The sequence below is a fragment of the Nicotiana tabacum genome, chromosome 20, assembly GCF_000715075.1.
Source record: "Nicotiana tabacum cultivar K326 chromosome 20, ASM71507v2, whole genome shotgun sequence".
Classification (NCBI taxonomy): domain Eukaryota; kingdom Viridiplantae; phylum Streptophyta; class Magnoliopsida; order Solanales; family Solanaceae; genus Nicotiana; species Nicotiana tabacum.
The window spans coordinates 103,052,997-103,071,584 of NC_134099.1; the positions used below are offsets into that span (position 1 = coordinate 103,052,997).

Genomic DNA, 18,588 nt, shown 5'->3' on the forward strand with positions numbered 1-18,588 from the left:
TTAGGCTTTCTCTATTAATGGATAAGATCATTTCACCAAATCAAACTGGCTTCATAAAAGGTAGGACAATTTCTGATAATGTTATGCTTACTCAAGAACTGGTTCATAACATTAGGAAGCCAAACTCTGGTGGTAATATCATTCTAAAGTTGGACATGGCCAAGGCATTTGACAGAGTTGATTGGGACTATTTATCTCATGTCATGAGGCAAATGGGATTTGATGAAGGGTGGATAGGCATGATAATGAGAACTCTATCCAATAATTGGTACTCTATTAATATTAATGGAGCTAGGCATGGATGGTTTAAATCTTCCAGGGGTTTAAAACAGGGAGATCCTATTTTCCCTTCTTTATTTGCTATTTCCGCTGAATTCTTATCAAGACTAATGGATCAATTAGTACTTGATAATTTTATTCCTTACTCTATAGATGAAGGAAGCCCTTTACTCACCCATTTATCTTATGCAGATGATACCATTTTATTTTCTTCTAGCGATCTTCTTTCAATATCCATTATGATGAAGAAGTTGGAGACATATGAACTCATATCTGGCCAAATGGTGAATAAAAGGAAATCTTCCTTTCTGGTTTCTCCAAAAATAGCTCAGTCAACTATTGAGGATATCAAGGTCATCACAGGTTACTCTCATTCACAGTTTCCTTTCACTTATCTTGGATGCCCTATCTACATAGGCAGGAAAAAAAATTCATACTTTAGTACTATGGTTACTAAGACAGTCAATAGGGTTCAAGGGTTGCAGGGAAAATTATTGTATGTCGGGGGTAGAGCTGTATTTATTAAGTCAGTTTTGCATTCTTTACCCCTTCACATCATGGCTGTTTTGCACCCTCCTAAAACTACTCTTGATCAAATTGATGAGGTTCTTGCTAACTTTTTCTGGGGTCAGTCAGAAGGTAAGAATCAGTATCATTGGATTTCCTGGAAAAAACTGTGCCTTCCTACTCAGGAGGGTGGGGTAGGATTTAGATCTTTACATGATATTTGCATTTCTTTTGCTGCTAAAGCTTGGTGGACCTTCAGAACCCAAAATTCTCTTCTTAACCTTGTTTTACAAGTAAAATATTGTAAGAGATCACATCCTGTCTCTAAGAGTTGGGCCTATGGCCAATCACATATCTGGAAGAGACTCATGGATGTGAAAAAAAATTGTGAAAAACTTTTACACTGGAAGATTGGTAAAGGAAACCTGTCATTTTGGTGGGATAATTGGACGGAAAAAGGAGCTTTAGCTACTCTAATGAATCTGAGATACAAGTCAAAAAAACTAGAGTTAGTGATTTCTTTATTGATAATCGGTGGGATCTGATTAAGCTCCATAATGTTCTCTCTGTTGATTAAGTTTCTCATATTCAAACTATCTGATTTATCCCTGGGCAAGATGATGAAGCAATTTAGATTGCCAACCAAAATGGTAAATTTTCCACCAAATCTACTTGAAAGAATCTCAAGAATCCGAATAACATTACTCTTACTGGAAAGAAAATTTGGCATAATAAGCTTCCTTTCAGGGTCTCTTTCTTTATGATGAGACTTCTAAAAGGAAAGCTCCCTACTGATGATTCTCTCATCAAATTTGGGGTTCATGGTCCCTCTATGTGTTACTGTTGTTCTCGAAAAAATATGAAAACTATAAATCATCTTTTTGCTAATGGAGAATTGGCAAGTAACATTTGGGGATATTTCTCTAATGCTTGTGGTATACCTTTGCTCCACGGAGATATCAGAAGCATGGTAATGAGATGGTGGTTATTAAAGCCTAAAAACAAAGTTCATGATCTAATTTTGCAGTGCTTGCCTTCTATTATTTTGTGGCAAATTTGGAAATCCAGATGCTCTCACAAATATGAAGGTATCAGATTTTATTCTAGAAGGGTGACTGATCAAGTCACTCACCTAATGAGACTCATTTTGATTGCTCAATTTCCTTCTATCAATTTTCCCCCAACAATGTCATACATCTGTGAACTAGTTGACAGACTCAAACCAAAGCTTGATATTAAGCTAGTCATATGGATCAAACCTCCCCAGAACCAGTTAAAGCTTAATGTTGATGGTTGTAGTAAAGGTAATCCCGGAAGTGCAGGAGCAGGAGGCATTCTTAGAGATCACACTGGCCATATGATCATGGCATTTGCAGTATACTTGGGGAATTGCAGTAATAACATGGCTGAAATACTTGCTTTAAAAATTGGGTTAAGATGGTGTCTTCAACATGGATTTATTAACGTTTCTATTGAATCTGACTCACTTTAGTTATCCAAATGGTCAAGGGCAACATCACTCCATTTTGGCAAATCAGAGAAGAGATCACTCAAGTGCAGAATATGACCTCACAAGGTTTCTTTCAACTCGAGCACATTTTTAGAGAAGGCAATTTAGTAGCAGATCAACTTGCTAACTTGGGGGAAAGGAATAAACAGAACACTTTCTTCACTGGGGATACCACCTTACCTAGACAGATAAAATCCACAATGAAGAATGAGGTTAATGGACCTCCTACATTCAGGATTAGAGTGAAGAAAGGTGTCTTCATTTTTGATCCAGGATGAGTCTCTCTTGTTGTAACTTTCTTAATACTTAGTTAATCTCTTTTGGAAGCAAAATAGTTACATGAGGAGTCCTCCCCATATCTTCTGCAGATTAGTCCTTTGCATATTTTGTATAAGAGGTTAAGCTTTTGTCCCTCTCTATGTAATCTTTTGACTTATAAATGGAATTAATACACCTTCCAAAAAAAAAAGGGGGCTTGATCCTAGGATCTTGTTTTCTAGGTATAGCAATATATAGTGGCTTTAACAACCATTGTATGACACGAAATCTCTGAGAAAACTTATGCTACATTCTATTCTCAAGCTAAATAATACAACTTTACTTTCTGTTTTATATTGATCTTATTCTGTCTTCGGAAGCATCGCTCCCGGAGTCACGCATGTCATTCCCTTTGATTTTAACGCTAAGTCTTATTTTTAATCTTATTTATTTATCATTTAGGATTAAATCAATTTGCTTGTCTATAAACCACGTAACAAATTTAACTATACCGTTTTACGAGTAAAGAAATATATATACTAATATTAAGTTCACTTTCTTTATCTTGTTTCATTATCTCATTATCACAAGTAAAGTGATATAGTATATACTCATTCATCCTTATCATAAGTCTCAGACCCGGGCCTTGAGTATGGAATCACCATTGTTAAATAACATTTTACTAATAATGTGGAGCTTTTCAGCCCTAATCCGAACTTTGTTGGCCCTCACTTTCACTTAAAATTTTTGGACCACCCATATTATTAACCTGGTGCTCTCCTTTCACGGCTCAAACATTTATGCAAGTTGACGACATAATACTCTCCACATCTTTGATTCAGATGCGAACCTACAATTTAAATAATTGAATATGATTCCACCACAATCGATGTTGGTAAATACATGAAAGGAGTCCTTTCATGTGATTGCTTGTGAGCAAACACATGCATCCCATATTTTTCAGTAGACGGAAATATTCTCTCTTTTTCCAAACCTAGATTTCTTGATATACCTATTTACCACTGTTATTGTTGACTCTCTACTCTTTAGGGAAGGGTTGGGGTTTGTATGAGTGAGAGACATGGGTTCGACCTTCAAAATTTTTTAGTAGTTTAGTTAGTTGGCTAAATTTTTTGTAAGGAAATAATATGGATTTAACCTACTGATTAGCGTACGTGTGCCTTACTATCTGCCAATCCATCGTTATACCAAAATATCTATAACTTTTGTTTCGAGTGACTACTGAATGTCCACAATGACAAGAGAAACTGTGGCCAGCAAAAAGATTTGGAAACTAAAATCCTCCAAATTAGCACATGCATGACTAGACACCTCAAAAATTCCAAAGATATTCAACAGTGAGGAAATGACATTTTGCATGAAACGAATAGTCTATCTATAACTAACAATTAGGTTTGGTCCCATTAAATGAAAGAGATTGGTTAAGGGGCATAAGTCAATTTTTAATACCAAAAGGCAGTAGATCTTTTATTCCCTCTTCCAATCGATTTCCGAAAATTCAGAAGTTGATAAGGAGATTGAATGAAGGAGAGATCTTTTATTCCGTCTTTCGATCAATTTTATAAACATAGAAGTTGACAGGGAGATTGAATTAGAAGAGAAATTTAAAATAGAGACTGAGAATAGCTTTTCTGTTTATCGCGTGGTTACAAGTATAAAGCTAGTTTAGTTTTCTCTTAATTTTTCCAATAAAAAATTAAGCCAAATTAATTAAAAACAACGGAAAAGAGTCTGATATGCCTCTCTATTATAATTAATTGCTTAAAGTTGTTGTCCGTTATATTATTAGGTCATAAAATTCTTTGCCGTCTTACTATCCTAACAAATCTATCCTTAATTAAACGGAGGTAATACGTGGCGGCATAGGATTAAAATTGACCCTTTTTTATTTTTTCTAACCCGATTCACTTAAGAAAAACCCACTATCCGACCCAAAGTTCACCCGCTTCTCTCTCTTTTCCTCCACTCTTCTCTCTTACATCACTGTTATGACCATGGCTGGAATCTCTATTGGAGAATTCGCCGGAAACCAGGGAGAACCTTTGGATTTGAAATTTACTGGATCTAACCGGAAATTTTCCGGCGAGCCATTGTTCTCTTTTTCATATGTTTTTTTTATTTACCAGATCCAGAAGGGAGCGAAATAATAGCTGAAACTCCAACCATGGAGTATGGTCGGCATCTTACCGAAGAATTTTCCGGCGGCCTTTTATTGCAACAACAGCGGCACGTTAGATTCTGCTTGCTCATGGTGGTTATAAATTGAAGAAGTACAGTGGGAGAACTTTTGACTTTTGAGAAGACTTCAAAAGTTTGTTTGACAAGAAAGTTGTTCAACATATACTTGCAGATTTGTATCATGGAGTTTTACAATAAAATTTTAAATTTTTTTCTCAAATAAGATCAGATTTTTTCATAAATTCATCATTTTTGCCCTCTTGTTTGTGAATTATTTTGATGAGTTGAATCAATTGTTTCCTGCGGGTGTATGATATGGAAGTTTGACTGGATAACAACTAAAATAATTACGCTTCCTCTTATCACTAAAAAAGAAAGAGGGATTATTTCTTTGGATCTGCAAATTTGCACCAAGAAAGAAGGTTCTCCTTTCCCAGTCAAAAAAATCGACCGAGTCTAAAAAATTATTTGCTGCTCTTTGCACGAATCTGAAAAATAATCATCCTATTGTGTTACCAAAATCGCCCCTAGAGACAGATTTGCTCGGTCAAAAGAATCGTTCTGGGCAAGTACCTCCCCTCCTAAAATTGGAATAAAATTGTGGATTTTAAGATGATGGGATGAAGAAAAAGAAAAACTGAACGGTGGGTTTGGTGAGTTGCACGGTGATTAAATTAGATGACCAAATTCCACCATTTACATAACCAAAAAATTGCAATCTCTGGTAAACACTAGTTGATTGAGTATTAAATTGCGATCTACTATCATTAGCGGTTTGGATTTTCTTTGTATTGGAATTGGAATATATAGATTTGGTCATGAAAATGGTGGTATTTGTGATGATGGATGAAAAGAAAGAAAACAGATTGATGGATTTTGATGAGAATGGTTTTACATAGTGAAATAAATTATTTTTGGAAAATGGTGATTGAGCTTGGGAATCCAAGAGAAATTTCGGATGGTCAAGGAGATTATCCAATATTAAAAAATACTTTAAAATAAGATAAAATGGATTACGTGTTATGGGTTTCGTGGAACGGGACGCTTAATATGTGCCCAAATGTAAAAAGGCCACAGATGGGTGCCACATGTCACCTCCGTCTAATTAAGGATAGATTTGTTAGGATAGTAAGACGGCAGAGAATTTCATAGCCCAATAGTATAACGGGGAATAACTTTAAACAATTAATCATAGTAGAGGGAAATATCAGACCCTTTCTGTAAAAACAAATCTTATATAACTTGAGTAAGAGCGGGAAGTACACTAGAAGAAAGAAACTTAAACATTGTGGATCAAAACGTATGTTTAATGAGGCAAAACTGCTTGATACAGAAACTTAGAAAAAAATGTTATACAGGAAAACATTAATCAATATCTGAACAGACTAATGGACATTAGTAAAGCTCATAAGTTATATTTACAGGTATGGAGAACTCCTGCAGATGAAGTGAAGCTATATTGAACTTGAGAGTTGATTTCAACTTTTTCCCAACCCGAACTCCAACAAACAAAGAAGAATCTGTGAGTGAAAGGGGTTGAATACACCCCACGAAACGTTTCCTAGTAAAGCTGTAACAAAAACTGTGACAAAGACTTATGTCCCAAAAATACGTCTGTGAACAGGTAATGCATCAAGCGTTTTAACCACTTGAATCCAGGGTTTGTCTATGATCAAGGTGGAAGTTCTTGAAAGATGTCCAACAAACAAAACAGGATCCCTGAATGCACAGAATTCAAAATTCTTTCTACCATTTTGTTTCATATCTAAGTCATTCCCTATTGGCTTGCGCTTTAAGGTCCCATTTGCAGGAGTACCATGTAGCTTCTTCAAAGCTAAATCTTGACCATTAGCTAAGTCGGTATCGTCATCATCACCAACTGGCAACCCAAAGTCAATCAAGCACATCGCCCTACAGAATAAAGCCATAAAAGTGTTTCTCATGTGACATTTATTGGAACTAAAGCACTGAGATAACGTAATTAGGTTTCTCAAAGTTAACCAGATAAAGAACTCGAGAAAGATCAAACAAACTGAGAAGGAATATGCAGGAAACAGGACTAGGGCATGGTCAAAGAAATTTCCATTGGGCCATAGCAAGGTACACATACTGAAGCATACACTGCTCAGGCATTTCAACTTTATTGGGCCATAGCAAGGTACACATACTGAAGCATACACTGCTCAGGCATTTCAACTTTCCATGAATATTAAAGCCACATGCAGTTCCTTCGGATTAAGTTGGGGTTCAACTGAACGCTTCTAAGAATATCCTGAGCCAGCAATTAGGTTGGATAAGAAATTAAATTTCTTAACACAGCAAAAAAAAACTAGCTCTCAGCAAATAAATTGCTCTAAACAATCTCAGCTATAATGACTGAACCACAGCAATCTGCAGCACATCATACACATGCTGACTACTACTACTGTGTGCTGATGTGCCTAGATGCATCAAAAGCAAAATCTTTGTATCCAAACATATAAAATGAACAGCCTAGCTAAGAAAGCCCATTACTTCAGTACTTGGCTCCAATTACGAGACCAACTTGTATTTCATGTAATCACCATTCTCTTAACAAAATGTTACCAAAATCTTTGATGCACATTAAAGCAAACCTAAAGTGTCACCAAAAAGAATACAGCTAGAAAAGACAGCAGAAGACAAAGACAAACAAAAACTCAAAAACAGCTTTGACAAAAACAGCAAAACACACCTTGCACTGTAGACGATCACAGATGATGAATTAGCAGGAGCAAAAGAAAGGCCAATAACTTCTCCAGGAAATTCTTGAAATCTTCTCGGCAGGGAGAATGTATTCCGGTTGGACCATTCTCCTAGTTGCTTAGCTTCAACATCAAAGGCATATACTTGGTTCGAAGATGTGGATACAATAAGCACATTGCTATTTCGAGGAGTAAAACCACCCGCTGTAACAGAAGAACCATTCAATCTTGATATAAACCAATGTTGCCTGTTCCACAATATTTAGTCAGTGCCCCCAAAAGGAAATATGATGAAGGTCCTCCAAAAAATATTGAACTGACTTGACAGTGAAAGTTATCAAGTGGCAAATGGGAGTTTCACTCAAAGGATAACCACACAACACAGGGAATTAAGTGTTCATCGTTTCAATGCGCAAGAAATGGGAAGAATTCTCATTCTAAAAATATGCCTATTTATCATGTAGTGTACCTAGAAGTTTACTGGAAAATACACAAAAAGTAAACCACAATGGGCAAAAATGAAGATAGATAAGATACTAGATACATGTAAGAGAGGAGGTCCCATACCTCTGTGTCTCAAGATTAAATATATACACATCTCCAAAGCAGTTGACAGCAGCTAACCACTGCCCATCGACACTAGTGAACATTTTGGTAATGGAAGGTTCATTTGGTGGAAATTCTTCGTAATGCTCTTGACGACGAGGTGAGAAAATGTGACCTAGTTCCAAGCTTACGGCATCAACCACCTAGAAAAGAAGACAAGCTTCAGAGACTAAAGAAAAACATCACAATTATATCTCAACTACGACTACTATAGGATTGACACTCTACATTGATACTTCTTATTATCGATTAACTATTGTCTCCACCCTGCATTCTCCTATTAATATTGATCCAAATTTACAATATACATTAACTCCCCCATCTTTGAAAAAAAAAAAAAATTAACTCCGACATCTGATGTCTACATGAGGGACATTACAGTCGACAACAGTATTCAAGGCAAATATGACATCCTCAATTAAAGCAAAAAGGTCAATAATCACTCCGCACCAGCACCAGCCACAGCCCGGCTCTCTCCTCCCTTGTCATAGGCATCCTACAATCCCCTCGCCATTTCCATCAATCCCCTCACCATTTCTCCTCTCACTGGCAATCTTCTCTTCATTTCCCCACTCCCTTAACCCTCTTCTTTCCTCTATCATATGATCCCAGTTTCCCAACTTCCTTTCTGTTTCGCTAACTTTCCAGCAACTCCTCTTCACATCTTCCCCATATGTAGATTGGCGGTGGTGATTCTGGTGAGGTAAGGGGGGCTGATGACAAAGAGATATGGTTCAGGAGGGAGGCATGTGTCACTGTTTTTCCCTTATTATACAACAAAAAGTAGGAAAATTTTTGTCCCACGTACTATGGAGTAATTCCCATTAGATTAAACATGTTTGTGAGAAATGGATCATTTTTACTGGGAGAAATTACAGTTGGTTCATCTTAGTGTTTTCAAATACAAAAGCGCCAAAAACGGTGTGGGGCTTTAAGCAAGAAGCAATACGTGAGTGCACTTTTTGAAGAAATAACAAAGTTGCAGCATACACATATATAATCAGGAAATCATTATAAATGCAAGAACAATACTCAACAAGTACATGTTATACAAGTCCTCACATAACCCTCACACATAACAAGCATAATCTCAACATGCTAAAAATAAAAAGAAAAGGCAAACTCAAACGAAATCATTCAAAAACAAAGTCCACCAGCCAATAGGCTAAGAAAATCACCATTTGACCATGATCGTATTCCTAAATTTTATCCCAAGAAAGAATCCTACTCACGATAGTTTTAAATTGTTATAAATTTATAAGAAAAGGTAGTAGAATGCAGACAAAAGTTGCTAAAATCAGTTTTTACCATTTTCACATCACTATTAAAAAGAGGGTAAAATACAAAAGCAACTTGCTTTAAAAAAAATTTACCATTTTCAGACAAGCTAAAAATAAAAAAGGGACGACAAACTAATAGGCATTTTATAAGAAGTCTGCTTCACATACTCTGTTCAATTCAAATAGAGTGAAAAACAGACTCTGTTCTCTGTTTTAAAACAATTATAACAAGAAAAATATAGCAGTTTTGCAATAAGAAGAAAAATGAAGCTTTAAACCCTTTATGATCTTCAGTTAACAGCAAAGACACAAAGAAGAAGTGATGCAATGCTTTTGCACTTCTTCTTCAGAGCCCTAATACAGGGTTTGCAGCACTGCCACAGTGAAGCTATAAGAAGAGCGAAGCATCAGAGCCTGATTCTGTAGCAGTGAAACTTCAAAGAAGAAAAAGTGGAAGAGGGGGAGAAGGAAGAAGAAGAAGATGAGAAAGAGAAAGAAGCACCTGGCTGATAGATCAGAGTCATGTGAGAAGTGTCGGTGCATGAATTCTGGGTTCTGATTAGCTGGTAACTTTCTGGCTTTTCATTTCCTATTTCCCTTTTAAAGGTAAAAGGGCAGAAATAAGAAGCAACAAAGCGATTGCTTGTTGCTTTTCGCCTCATCACTGGAAGCGCATGCTTCAGTGATATCACATCTTCGACATGTCAAAGCGAGGGCATCTTGCGTCGCTCTGCTTCGTCGCTTTAAGCGACAGAGAGCACTTTTCCCAATACTGGTTAAAATTCACTAGCAGGACAAAGTTAGTGACCATCTCACTGAAAACTCAACAAATACGAGTTTAAGTACTAGAGAAACAATTTCCTAAAACATGGCAGCAGGATGCACGAAGACTACCACGTCCACGCAAGGTACGGGAAGGGCCTCACCTCAAAGGGGTGTATTGTAGGCATCCTACCCTAACACAAGCGTCGTCTCGAATCCATGACCTATCAGCCACACGAAGACAACTTCACTGTCGCTCCAAGGCTCTTCAGAGAAACAATTTTCTATTTTATTTTATTTTATTTTATCGGTGTGGGGAAAGGAGGAGAGATGAAACATGATGAATATTTTTTGGTATAAGAAAATCCTGAATGCATATGATGCACCAAAATAAGGTTGCATCCAATCAGCTTTATCAACCAACAACAACAACAAACCCAGTGTAATCCCACATGTGGGGTCTGGGGAGGGTAGTGTGTACGCAGACCTTACCCCTACCTTGTGAAGAATTAGCTTTATCCTCCAAACAAGAAAACTAGGTCAAAAATCAACTTAAAACTTTTTATTATTGCATGTGTAGGAGTAAGCATCTCCATATGCACACACAACATAAAGCTAACATCTGCTTGTCCGTGTACAAATTGGAAAAGGATCTGCACGTGTATGCTGTACAGCAATAAATTCAATTAATCGATCAATCTACTATACTTCATGGGTCAGCTATGAATCATTTGTATCCATTCCACATCCATCATATGAATAGACTATTGTTAGGATGGGAACAGCTATACTGAGTCAGCACAAAGACGAAATTGTGCCAGTAACACACACAAGAAAAGTTCACACTCCCTATTATTGACATAAAATATGCAAACGGGAGAAAATCTGACTACTGTAGTTACTCCCTCTGTCCTAATTTATGTGAAGGTGTTTGATTGGGCATAAAGTTATAAGAAATAAAAGAAAGACTTTTGAAACTTATTGTCTATAACAAACTAGAGAAATTTGTATGGCTAAAAATCATCTGATTAGGGGTAAAAGAAGAAATTTAAAGTGAAATGTTACTAAATATAAAAAGGTATCATTCTTTTTTGGACTAACTACAAATGAAAGAGTGTCACATAATTGGGATGGAAGGAGTATTTAAGTTAGTATAGTTCTAAAATCATGATTCTTAACTAAAATGTTCCAACCTTAGTAAGAACCTTACTACCTACAAACTACATCTAACATAGTCAGAGTAACACCTCAGAAAAAGCTGTCATCAACTCACTCCTCAAAAGTGATAGCAACATGCAAAATACATTGAGAACTTCACCCTGACTTTATCAAAGACAAACACACTTTATGCTTTAAACTAGAGAAGATAAACTGGAGAACGGAATCACTCACATAGATGTTTCTGTCACACCCTGCTATCATCATTCGAGAAGAATCCGCACTGAAAACCATTGAATGGGCAAATGGCAGTCCCGAAGGGAGCTGCCTTCGGCTGACAGTCCATGGACTCTTGCTAGCACCACTCTTTTTAAGTTCAAAAAGACAGGGTTTTACATAGTCGGAATAAGCAAACATTACACCTGAAGGAGAAATTGCACTGCATGTGATCTTCCTCGAAGTTTTGCACTTAACACGAGCCACAAGATCTGTTCTCGCAGCCCCGCCAGACTGGCCACAGCTATCAGACACAACTCCCTTTTTTACACGAACACAAAAAATATCTATCCAGTACGCAGCCTGGACTAAGAGTAAAGAAGCCTGACTGAAGATTGTATTTACTGCAAGTTGTATAGGTGGCCTCTGAGGTGAAGGACAAATGTCATGCGGAGAAAACCTGGTGAATTCCTTTACAGAGTATGCAAAAAGTTTAGTGTCATCACCACCTGAGATAAGCATCGGTACACCCAAGTGTGCCCATTTATGGTAACTAAAATCAAGGGGCTTCTCCCCAGAACGCTGCTTCTTTGCCTTATGTTCAGCCATGGGCTCTGTCAGGGAGAAGAAAGGTTAAAAATTAAGTATAACAAAACCCAGATAAGAAGGGATATCTTGAAGTCCAAAATCAAAACAAGGCAAATATTTCAACTTCAATTTCAGTGAACGAGAGGCAAAACTAAATAACTGACCTTCATGAGCAATGGGTACAGCAACTGCCAAGGCCCTCACATCATGTGTATGGGCCCTCACATAACCAACATAAATCCATTTCTTCATGTCTACAGAAGTAATATCTCCATCATTAGACCCAACCTCACTGGTTGAGAGCTTATAAATTATAACCTAAAAACAATAGCAAATAATTAGCAGCTATAAAAGCATACTTAAATTGTGTTCTCAAAACAATTATAGCTGAGAATGTCTTAAGCAAGATATCAGAAGAGATGAGAATATACAATATCTAAAGAAAAACAAATTAAATAAAAGATTGATACTGTAATATCTTCATTTTAGCAAGATTGACTGAAAGAATATTGTCGATCAACTCGAAAGATTTAAGTACAAAGGTACTTTTTGGTGCCTTCGGATGAGAGAAACCTCAGATGTTTTGATGGAATTTCAACTCGAAATCACTCACCAAAAAGCTAAATGTCTGCTTAGTCTGTTTAGTTGGTCCAACCAGTTCCATGTAAATAGTACTACTATCTTCATAGGCTTTGTTAGTTCCCTAACTGTAGACTAGCCATAGTCATGAAAGGCCTTCATAAGATTTTTTGGTGTTGTGGCTAGCTCCCAGTATCTACAATATCATGTAACGAAGCTAACATATTTACCTTTGTACTTTCTGCATCTTCATGATGCCAGTAATGAAACAACTTCATAAAAAAAGAATATTGTTGATCAACGAAGATTACAGATACATTTTTATAAAATAGCAGGCACCTCTATGTTAGTCATTCGTCAATTCTTTGCCTTTTTGCTTTAACTTTTCTTTATCATTTTTTTAGAAAAAGGTAGATAACAAGAAATAGAAAAGGAAATGAAGTTTTACGTGCAAGTTTTTTGGCAAAAAACAAAACAAAACACAGGAAGCACTTATACTGGAAATATGGAAGTCAAGCCTCTCAAGCAACAACCAATTGTAGCATATTTTCTTTTTTTGTCTTTTAGACAAGCGATTTAACCCATGTATAACAACATAAGCAACTAACAATTTAAATGCTTCGAACATATTATCTTTTACTATCACAAACCATACAACCTGTTTATTTATTCATAGTTAACCATTGAGCCTGTTTTAAAAAAAAAATTGTAGCATCTCAAAGCACTGATAATTAGGGACAAGTTTAGGAGGCAATTTATGTATTATCCCATTTTAGTTCTGTGTTTTATCTTCATTTGCTATACCACTCCCCTGAAGCATTGAGGTCTACATATTTGAATTGCCTGCATTTAGGTACCACAATCCTGCCTAGTTCCACCTCAATTTCACTCTTCGTATGCTTGCTAAACTTGAAATACATATATTCTGTCTTATTTCTACTTATCCTAAACCACTTAATCCCTAAAATGCTTATCCATAGTTCAAATTTCTGGCGGATACCATTGCTAGTTTCATCAATTAACATCATCTACTAACTTCATAAAATGGGACTTCATTTTTTATCTGGGTAAACAAGCAAGGGCTCAATGAGAACCTAGAGGAATAAGCACAAATAGATGTACAACTTAAATAGAGTATTTTCTTTGGATAGGGAGCGTGTTTATGTACCTGACCATCAGAACCAGCAGAGAACACCCTCCTATGGCTGGGTGATGCTGCTAAAGCATTCACGTCACCTTTATGACTTGAATGTGACTGCAAAAGAGTGCCATGATGGGTGTCCCAGAACTGGACGCTACCAGTACTATCTGCACTAACCAGGGTACCACATCTGCAAACAGCATTATGAGGTTTGAAGCAATATTAAAACGGAAAATTTTAGTATAACACAAGATGAAAAAAAAGGAGTTCCCATTCTTTCTGAAACTTCTAAGGGAAGGGTTGCCAATTTGATATTCACCTCAACGCAAGCAATGACCATATGCATAGTTCAGATCCACTACCCAAACCTCCAAGTCCAACAGTTATCCTATAGACTTCATATGCTAACTTCGCATCCCAGCATCTTATAAACCTGCAAAGGAAAAATCTCCTCTCAGAATTTTCACAGCGGACACGCCATGAAGAATAGACAGTCATGCTTCAGCCGACATTATTGCCTCTGTTGAGTTTTTCATCAGAAATCAACAAGTAAATGTAGCACATAGTTAATTCCAAAATAGAACGTACCCATCACTACTACCAGAAAATATCCTCTTTGCATCAGAACTCCAAGTGACGCTCAATATACGCCCTGCAATTACACAAAAATTATAAAATACCCAAAGCAACAATCAGATATCTGCACTTTGACTCTCAGGGGCAGCTGTCTCACCACTGACCCTAGGCAATGATCTTTTGTAAGTCATATTCTTCTCATCAGTAGTGTAGATTCGAACGCAACCATCGTCACAAGCAAATGCAATTTGACCATTTTCACTATCATCATCCTCGTGAAGAACAACTGAGTCATCATCATCTTCACCTTCAGTGCTCTCATTATCACTACTAACACCATTTGTATGATTAACATGGCCATTCTCATACTGCCTTGGAAGATTTTGATGAAGCTGCGAAGTATTGCATGGTTCCACAGCCATCTGCCATATTGAAACACCAATGGAATCTAGCACAGCCTGCAAGCAACCATAGAAAAAACATACTCGATCCGTCGAAATCAAACCCTAAAACTACAGGCAAGAAAAATGGATCTTGAAATGCATTGATCAGGGAAGACCCGAGTCTCCGATCATACAGCCAAAAAGACTGCATTTTTCTTATGCCAAATCCATAAAAGACACTGCAAGAGCATGGTATCTAAGACAATAGCAGCTAAAAGCAATAGATTACAGCAATATGCAGCTTATAAGCTTTTAACAAAATTCTTGCCGACGAGTACTATTCGGTAAGATTGCATACAATAGACCCTTGCGGTCCAGCCCTTCCCCGGATCCCGCACATAGTGGAAGCTTAGTGCACCGGACTGCCCTTTTATTAATGAAAAATATCATAGAGGATATCATCTCTTTGGAATCTCTCCACCCCACAAAAGGAAAGCTAAACATAGCTTTTTAACAAACAACCATTTCAAAAATCCACTAATTTATATATTAAAAAAGGTAGAATAATGGAGAGAAAAGGAAATAGTAGATAAGATCAACATAGTATTCTATAAAGACAATCACTGCCATAAAATGTCAAAAATTCCTTCTTTTGTCGTATTTCAGATTGCCTTCTTTTCTATGTTCATCAAAAAAATGCAGTCAACAAGTTTACCTTGTCAACTCAATTCAGGTCCATTTCATTGCACTACTAAATAATGTATACCTTTTAAGGTCCCTTGGACGAGTATATTATAGCATAAGTAGTTCCTCCAATTCAATCAATCAATATACGCATACACTTATTACCCAATTACACGTACCTTCTGAGTCAAATCGAAAAGATCCCACTCGTAAACTGATCCATCAATGCTGGACGAAAATAACCGACCTGCATCTAACCTTCTCGACCCCGACTTACACCACACTAACGACGAAACCCTAGAATTAGGATTTCCATGTATAATCTACACAGCCAGAAACAAAACAAAAAAAGCTCAATCACACATATTTTAAAGCTAAAAAAAGGGAGTAAATAGACAAATATATATAGTCGTACAAGTTGACAGTGCCAGCCGACAGAGCCAGGAGAAACAAGCCAAATCTCAAGAGAGCCGTCTTCTCGAGCTGCGGCGACTTGAGAATCGTCGGCACTAGTAGCTAGGGCTACTACCGGCGAAGGCTTCCACTCAACTGAGCTGCTTCTATAAACTTCGAGCATCTCTGAAGCTTAAAATTGTTGTACTTTTCCTCGAGTTTCAGAGGAAAGGTGCAGCTACGAAGAGGGGGCAGGACATGCTCAAATGTAGGCGATGCCAAAAAGAGGGCTAGGTTTTCGAACGAACGAGGGTTTAAGCTGAATTAATTAATTATTAATTCGGGCTTTTTTAAGGTCCGCCCGGCATAAACGGGTTAGTCAATCGATCCTAGACCATTTTCACTCTAAAAAAAATACTTACTACTACTATAAGAAAAGGACAATATGAACTAGGGTTCCTTCTTGGCTTTAGCTCTGCAGTACCTTTTTCCTTTTTAAGTATTCAGTAAGTATTCCGAACTCATTCCCCAACTAATTTGAATTTGTGCTGTTATGCTATGCTCAAGTCTTTTTTTTATTTTACACTAATTGTGTAAAAATTGTGATGTAAAGATTATTTAAACAATGAATAATAACAAGAAAATTTTTTATTCCATGTAAGGATAATAATATAGGAAATCGTCATGTAAGGATATACTTGCTTTGAGGCATTTTTGTTTTTAAATAATTTTTTATTCCACATTAAGATAATAATAATTTTGCACATAACTTAATATGAGTACTTATTAATACCGTCAATTAAAGTTGCATTGATGATAGAGAAATTATTTTTTTTCTTATAACACCAAGCAAGGTATGCGTATATTAAGGATCATTTTTCCTAATTTTCTCTCCAACCAAACACTTTATACCGGGAATATTTTCATAATGTCTATAGCAAAATGACCCTTAAGTCTAATTTACTCTAAATAATCATATTATATGACTCAATTGCATGAATATCCTAATATTTTAAATTATACAATTAATTCTCATATATAAAAAAATCTTACTCAATATTAAGTATCACAAAGTATTATCTCTGTCGTTGAAGGAGAAATTTTAAGTGTTTATATATGTTATTCGGATTCGACCCACCTAGGAACTACTTCATGATTTTGTAGGATCTCACCAATCCCTTAGGGTCATGTGCCTTTGTGACTTCTTAACTTTTGATGGAGGAAGTTGATTCATAATCCTTAACAAACACATGCGGATTTAGGATTTCTAAAATATGAGTGCACCATTGAAAAAAGAAATACTAAGTGGGAATCGATCCATGTTCCTTTGGATAAATAATTAGCATTCAACCAAGTGCACCGTTCAACTTTCTTGGAGCATGGGGTCCAACAAATCATATTTGATAAGTTATGTCTCTTTTGTTTTGATGGTTTGACAAACTTCATGAGAGAACCAGATAAGGAACCTGATACAATTAGTTCCCTTGCGTTCGGAGTAACTAGTCAGATGTCTGGTTCAATTCTCAATAAAATCAGATAAGGGAACAATAGAGGGAACAGACAGGGATCAATTCCCATGGTCGTCGTACAGTCAACTTTACAGCTATAAAAGTTGATGTAATGTACCGTCTGACAGCAGTACAGCAACACAGTTGTAGCTTGCTAAGGCCAAACTAAAGGACACTTTATTGCATCATCTTTGATGATCTCACACGCACATATTATCAACATGAGGCAAGGGATTTCATTTCACCAACACTTGCAAATCTAAAAAACATATTCTCTCAAGTGTTAGCCACCACCTCTCTCAAGAACAAAGCTGCTGCAACCTCAAGGACCAGATCCAATGGTTGAAGATATCTTAAGTCCTTAGGTTTGTTGAGTCTTTGTTATTTTATTCTTCATTTGTAATCATACACTACTTTCAAGAAATGAATTTGTAGGACAGATTTAAACTACGATTTGATTTAGTTTCTTGACTAGAGTTAGTCAAGGTTTGTTACTTTGTAATAGAGTTATTGTAAAGGGCTTACAATAGAGTTATTGTAAGGGGTGAGGGATTAAGAGTTTAATTCCTAGAATGCAATAGGTTATAATCTCAAGTTTGCTCGATTTAGTGGGGTTGAAATCATATTAGGGTAGGTCATGGTTTTTAATCCCTTGAACAAGGAGTTTTTATGTAAATATTGTGTGTTATTTATTTACTGCCGATTTACTGCGGGAATAAATAGAGAACTTAGTTCCCTATACTGTTTGGTTTTACAGTCTATTGTTTACCATGGTAACTGATAGAGAACCTAGTTCTCTAAACAGTTTGGTGGACCCTTAGTTTCTATCAATTGGTATCGGAGCAGGTTCTTTTTAAGAGGTTAACACTTGGAAAGGATTTTCATCATGGCTGCTTCACCAAACTTCGAGGAAGGAATATCAACCTATAGACCCCCAAGATTCAACGGCTAATGTTATGGCTGGTGGAAAACAAGAATGCATGACTTCATTATGACTGAATACTTCGAGCTTTGGGACGTGATTTATGATGGTCCATTTGTCCCTATGAAGGCTGTTGGAGAGGGAACAAAGAATGTTCCAAAGACAAGAAAACAATACACTAATGCTGATCGAAAAGCTGTTGAGAAGAACTTCAAGGTGAAGAAGATTCTTGTGTGGGGTATTGGACCAGACAAGTATAACTGTATCTCATCATGTGAATTTGCCAAGGAAATTTAGGAAGCTCTTCAAACAGTCA

At 36.6% G+C, this 18,588-nt stretch overlaps 1 protein-coding gene across 1 annotated transcript; it reads right to left on the minus strand.

Moving 5' to 3' along the window:
* Positions 1-6,058: 6,058 nt before the first annotated feature.
* Positions 6,059-16,140, minus strand: LOC107790763 (WD repeat-containing protein PCN-like). Its single transcript, XM_016612725.2, has 11 exons — positions 15,865-16,140; positions 15,629-15,772; positions 14,540-14,840; positions 14,395-14,458; positions 14,126-14,239; positions 13,834-13,996; positions 12,251-12,404; positions 11,517-12,112; positions 8,044-8,225; positions 7,467-7,724; positions 6,059-6,664 (listed from the first exon to the last, which is right to left on the minus strand). The coding sequence occupies exons 1-11, from the start codon at positions 16,024-16,026 to the stop codon at positions 6,349-6,351; spliced, it is 2,454 nt and encodes an 817-aa protein (XP_016468211.1). The 5' UTR covers positions 16,027-16,140; the 3' UTR covers positions 6,059-6,348.
* Between the last annotated feature and the right edge of the window lie 2,448 nt (positions 16,141-18,588).

Excerpts from the sequence above, each read along its gene's own strand:
- LOC107790763 (XM_016612725.2), bottom strand. The coding sequence starts at position 16,026 with ATGCTCGAAGTTTATAGAAGCAGCTCAGTTGAGTGGAAGCCTTCGCCG. Across the intron at positions 8,226-11,516 it reads GGTGTGACAGAAACATCTAT|GTGGTTGATGCCGTAAGCTT; the intron begins GTGAGTGATTCC and ends CTTCTTTTCTAG. Across the intron at positions 6,665-7,466 it reads GTGATCGTCTACAGTGCAAG|GGCGATGTGCTTGATTGACT; the intron begins GTGTGTTTTGCT and ends TTTATTCTGTAG.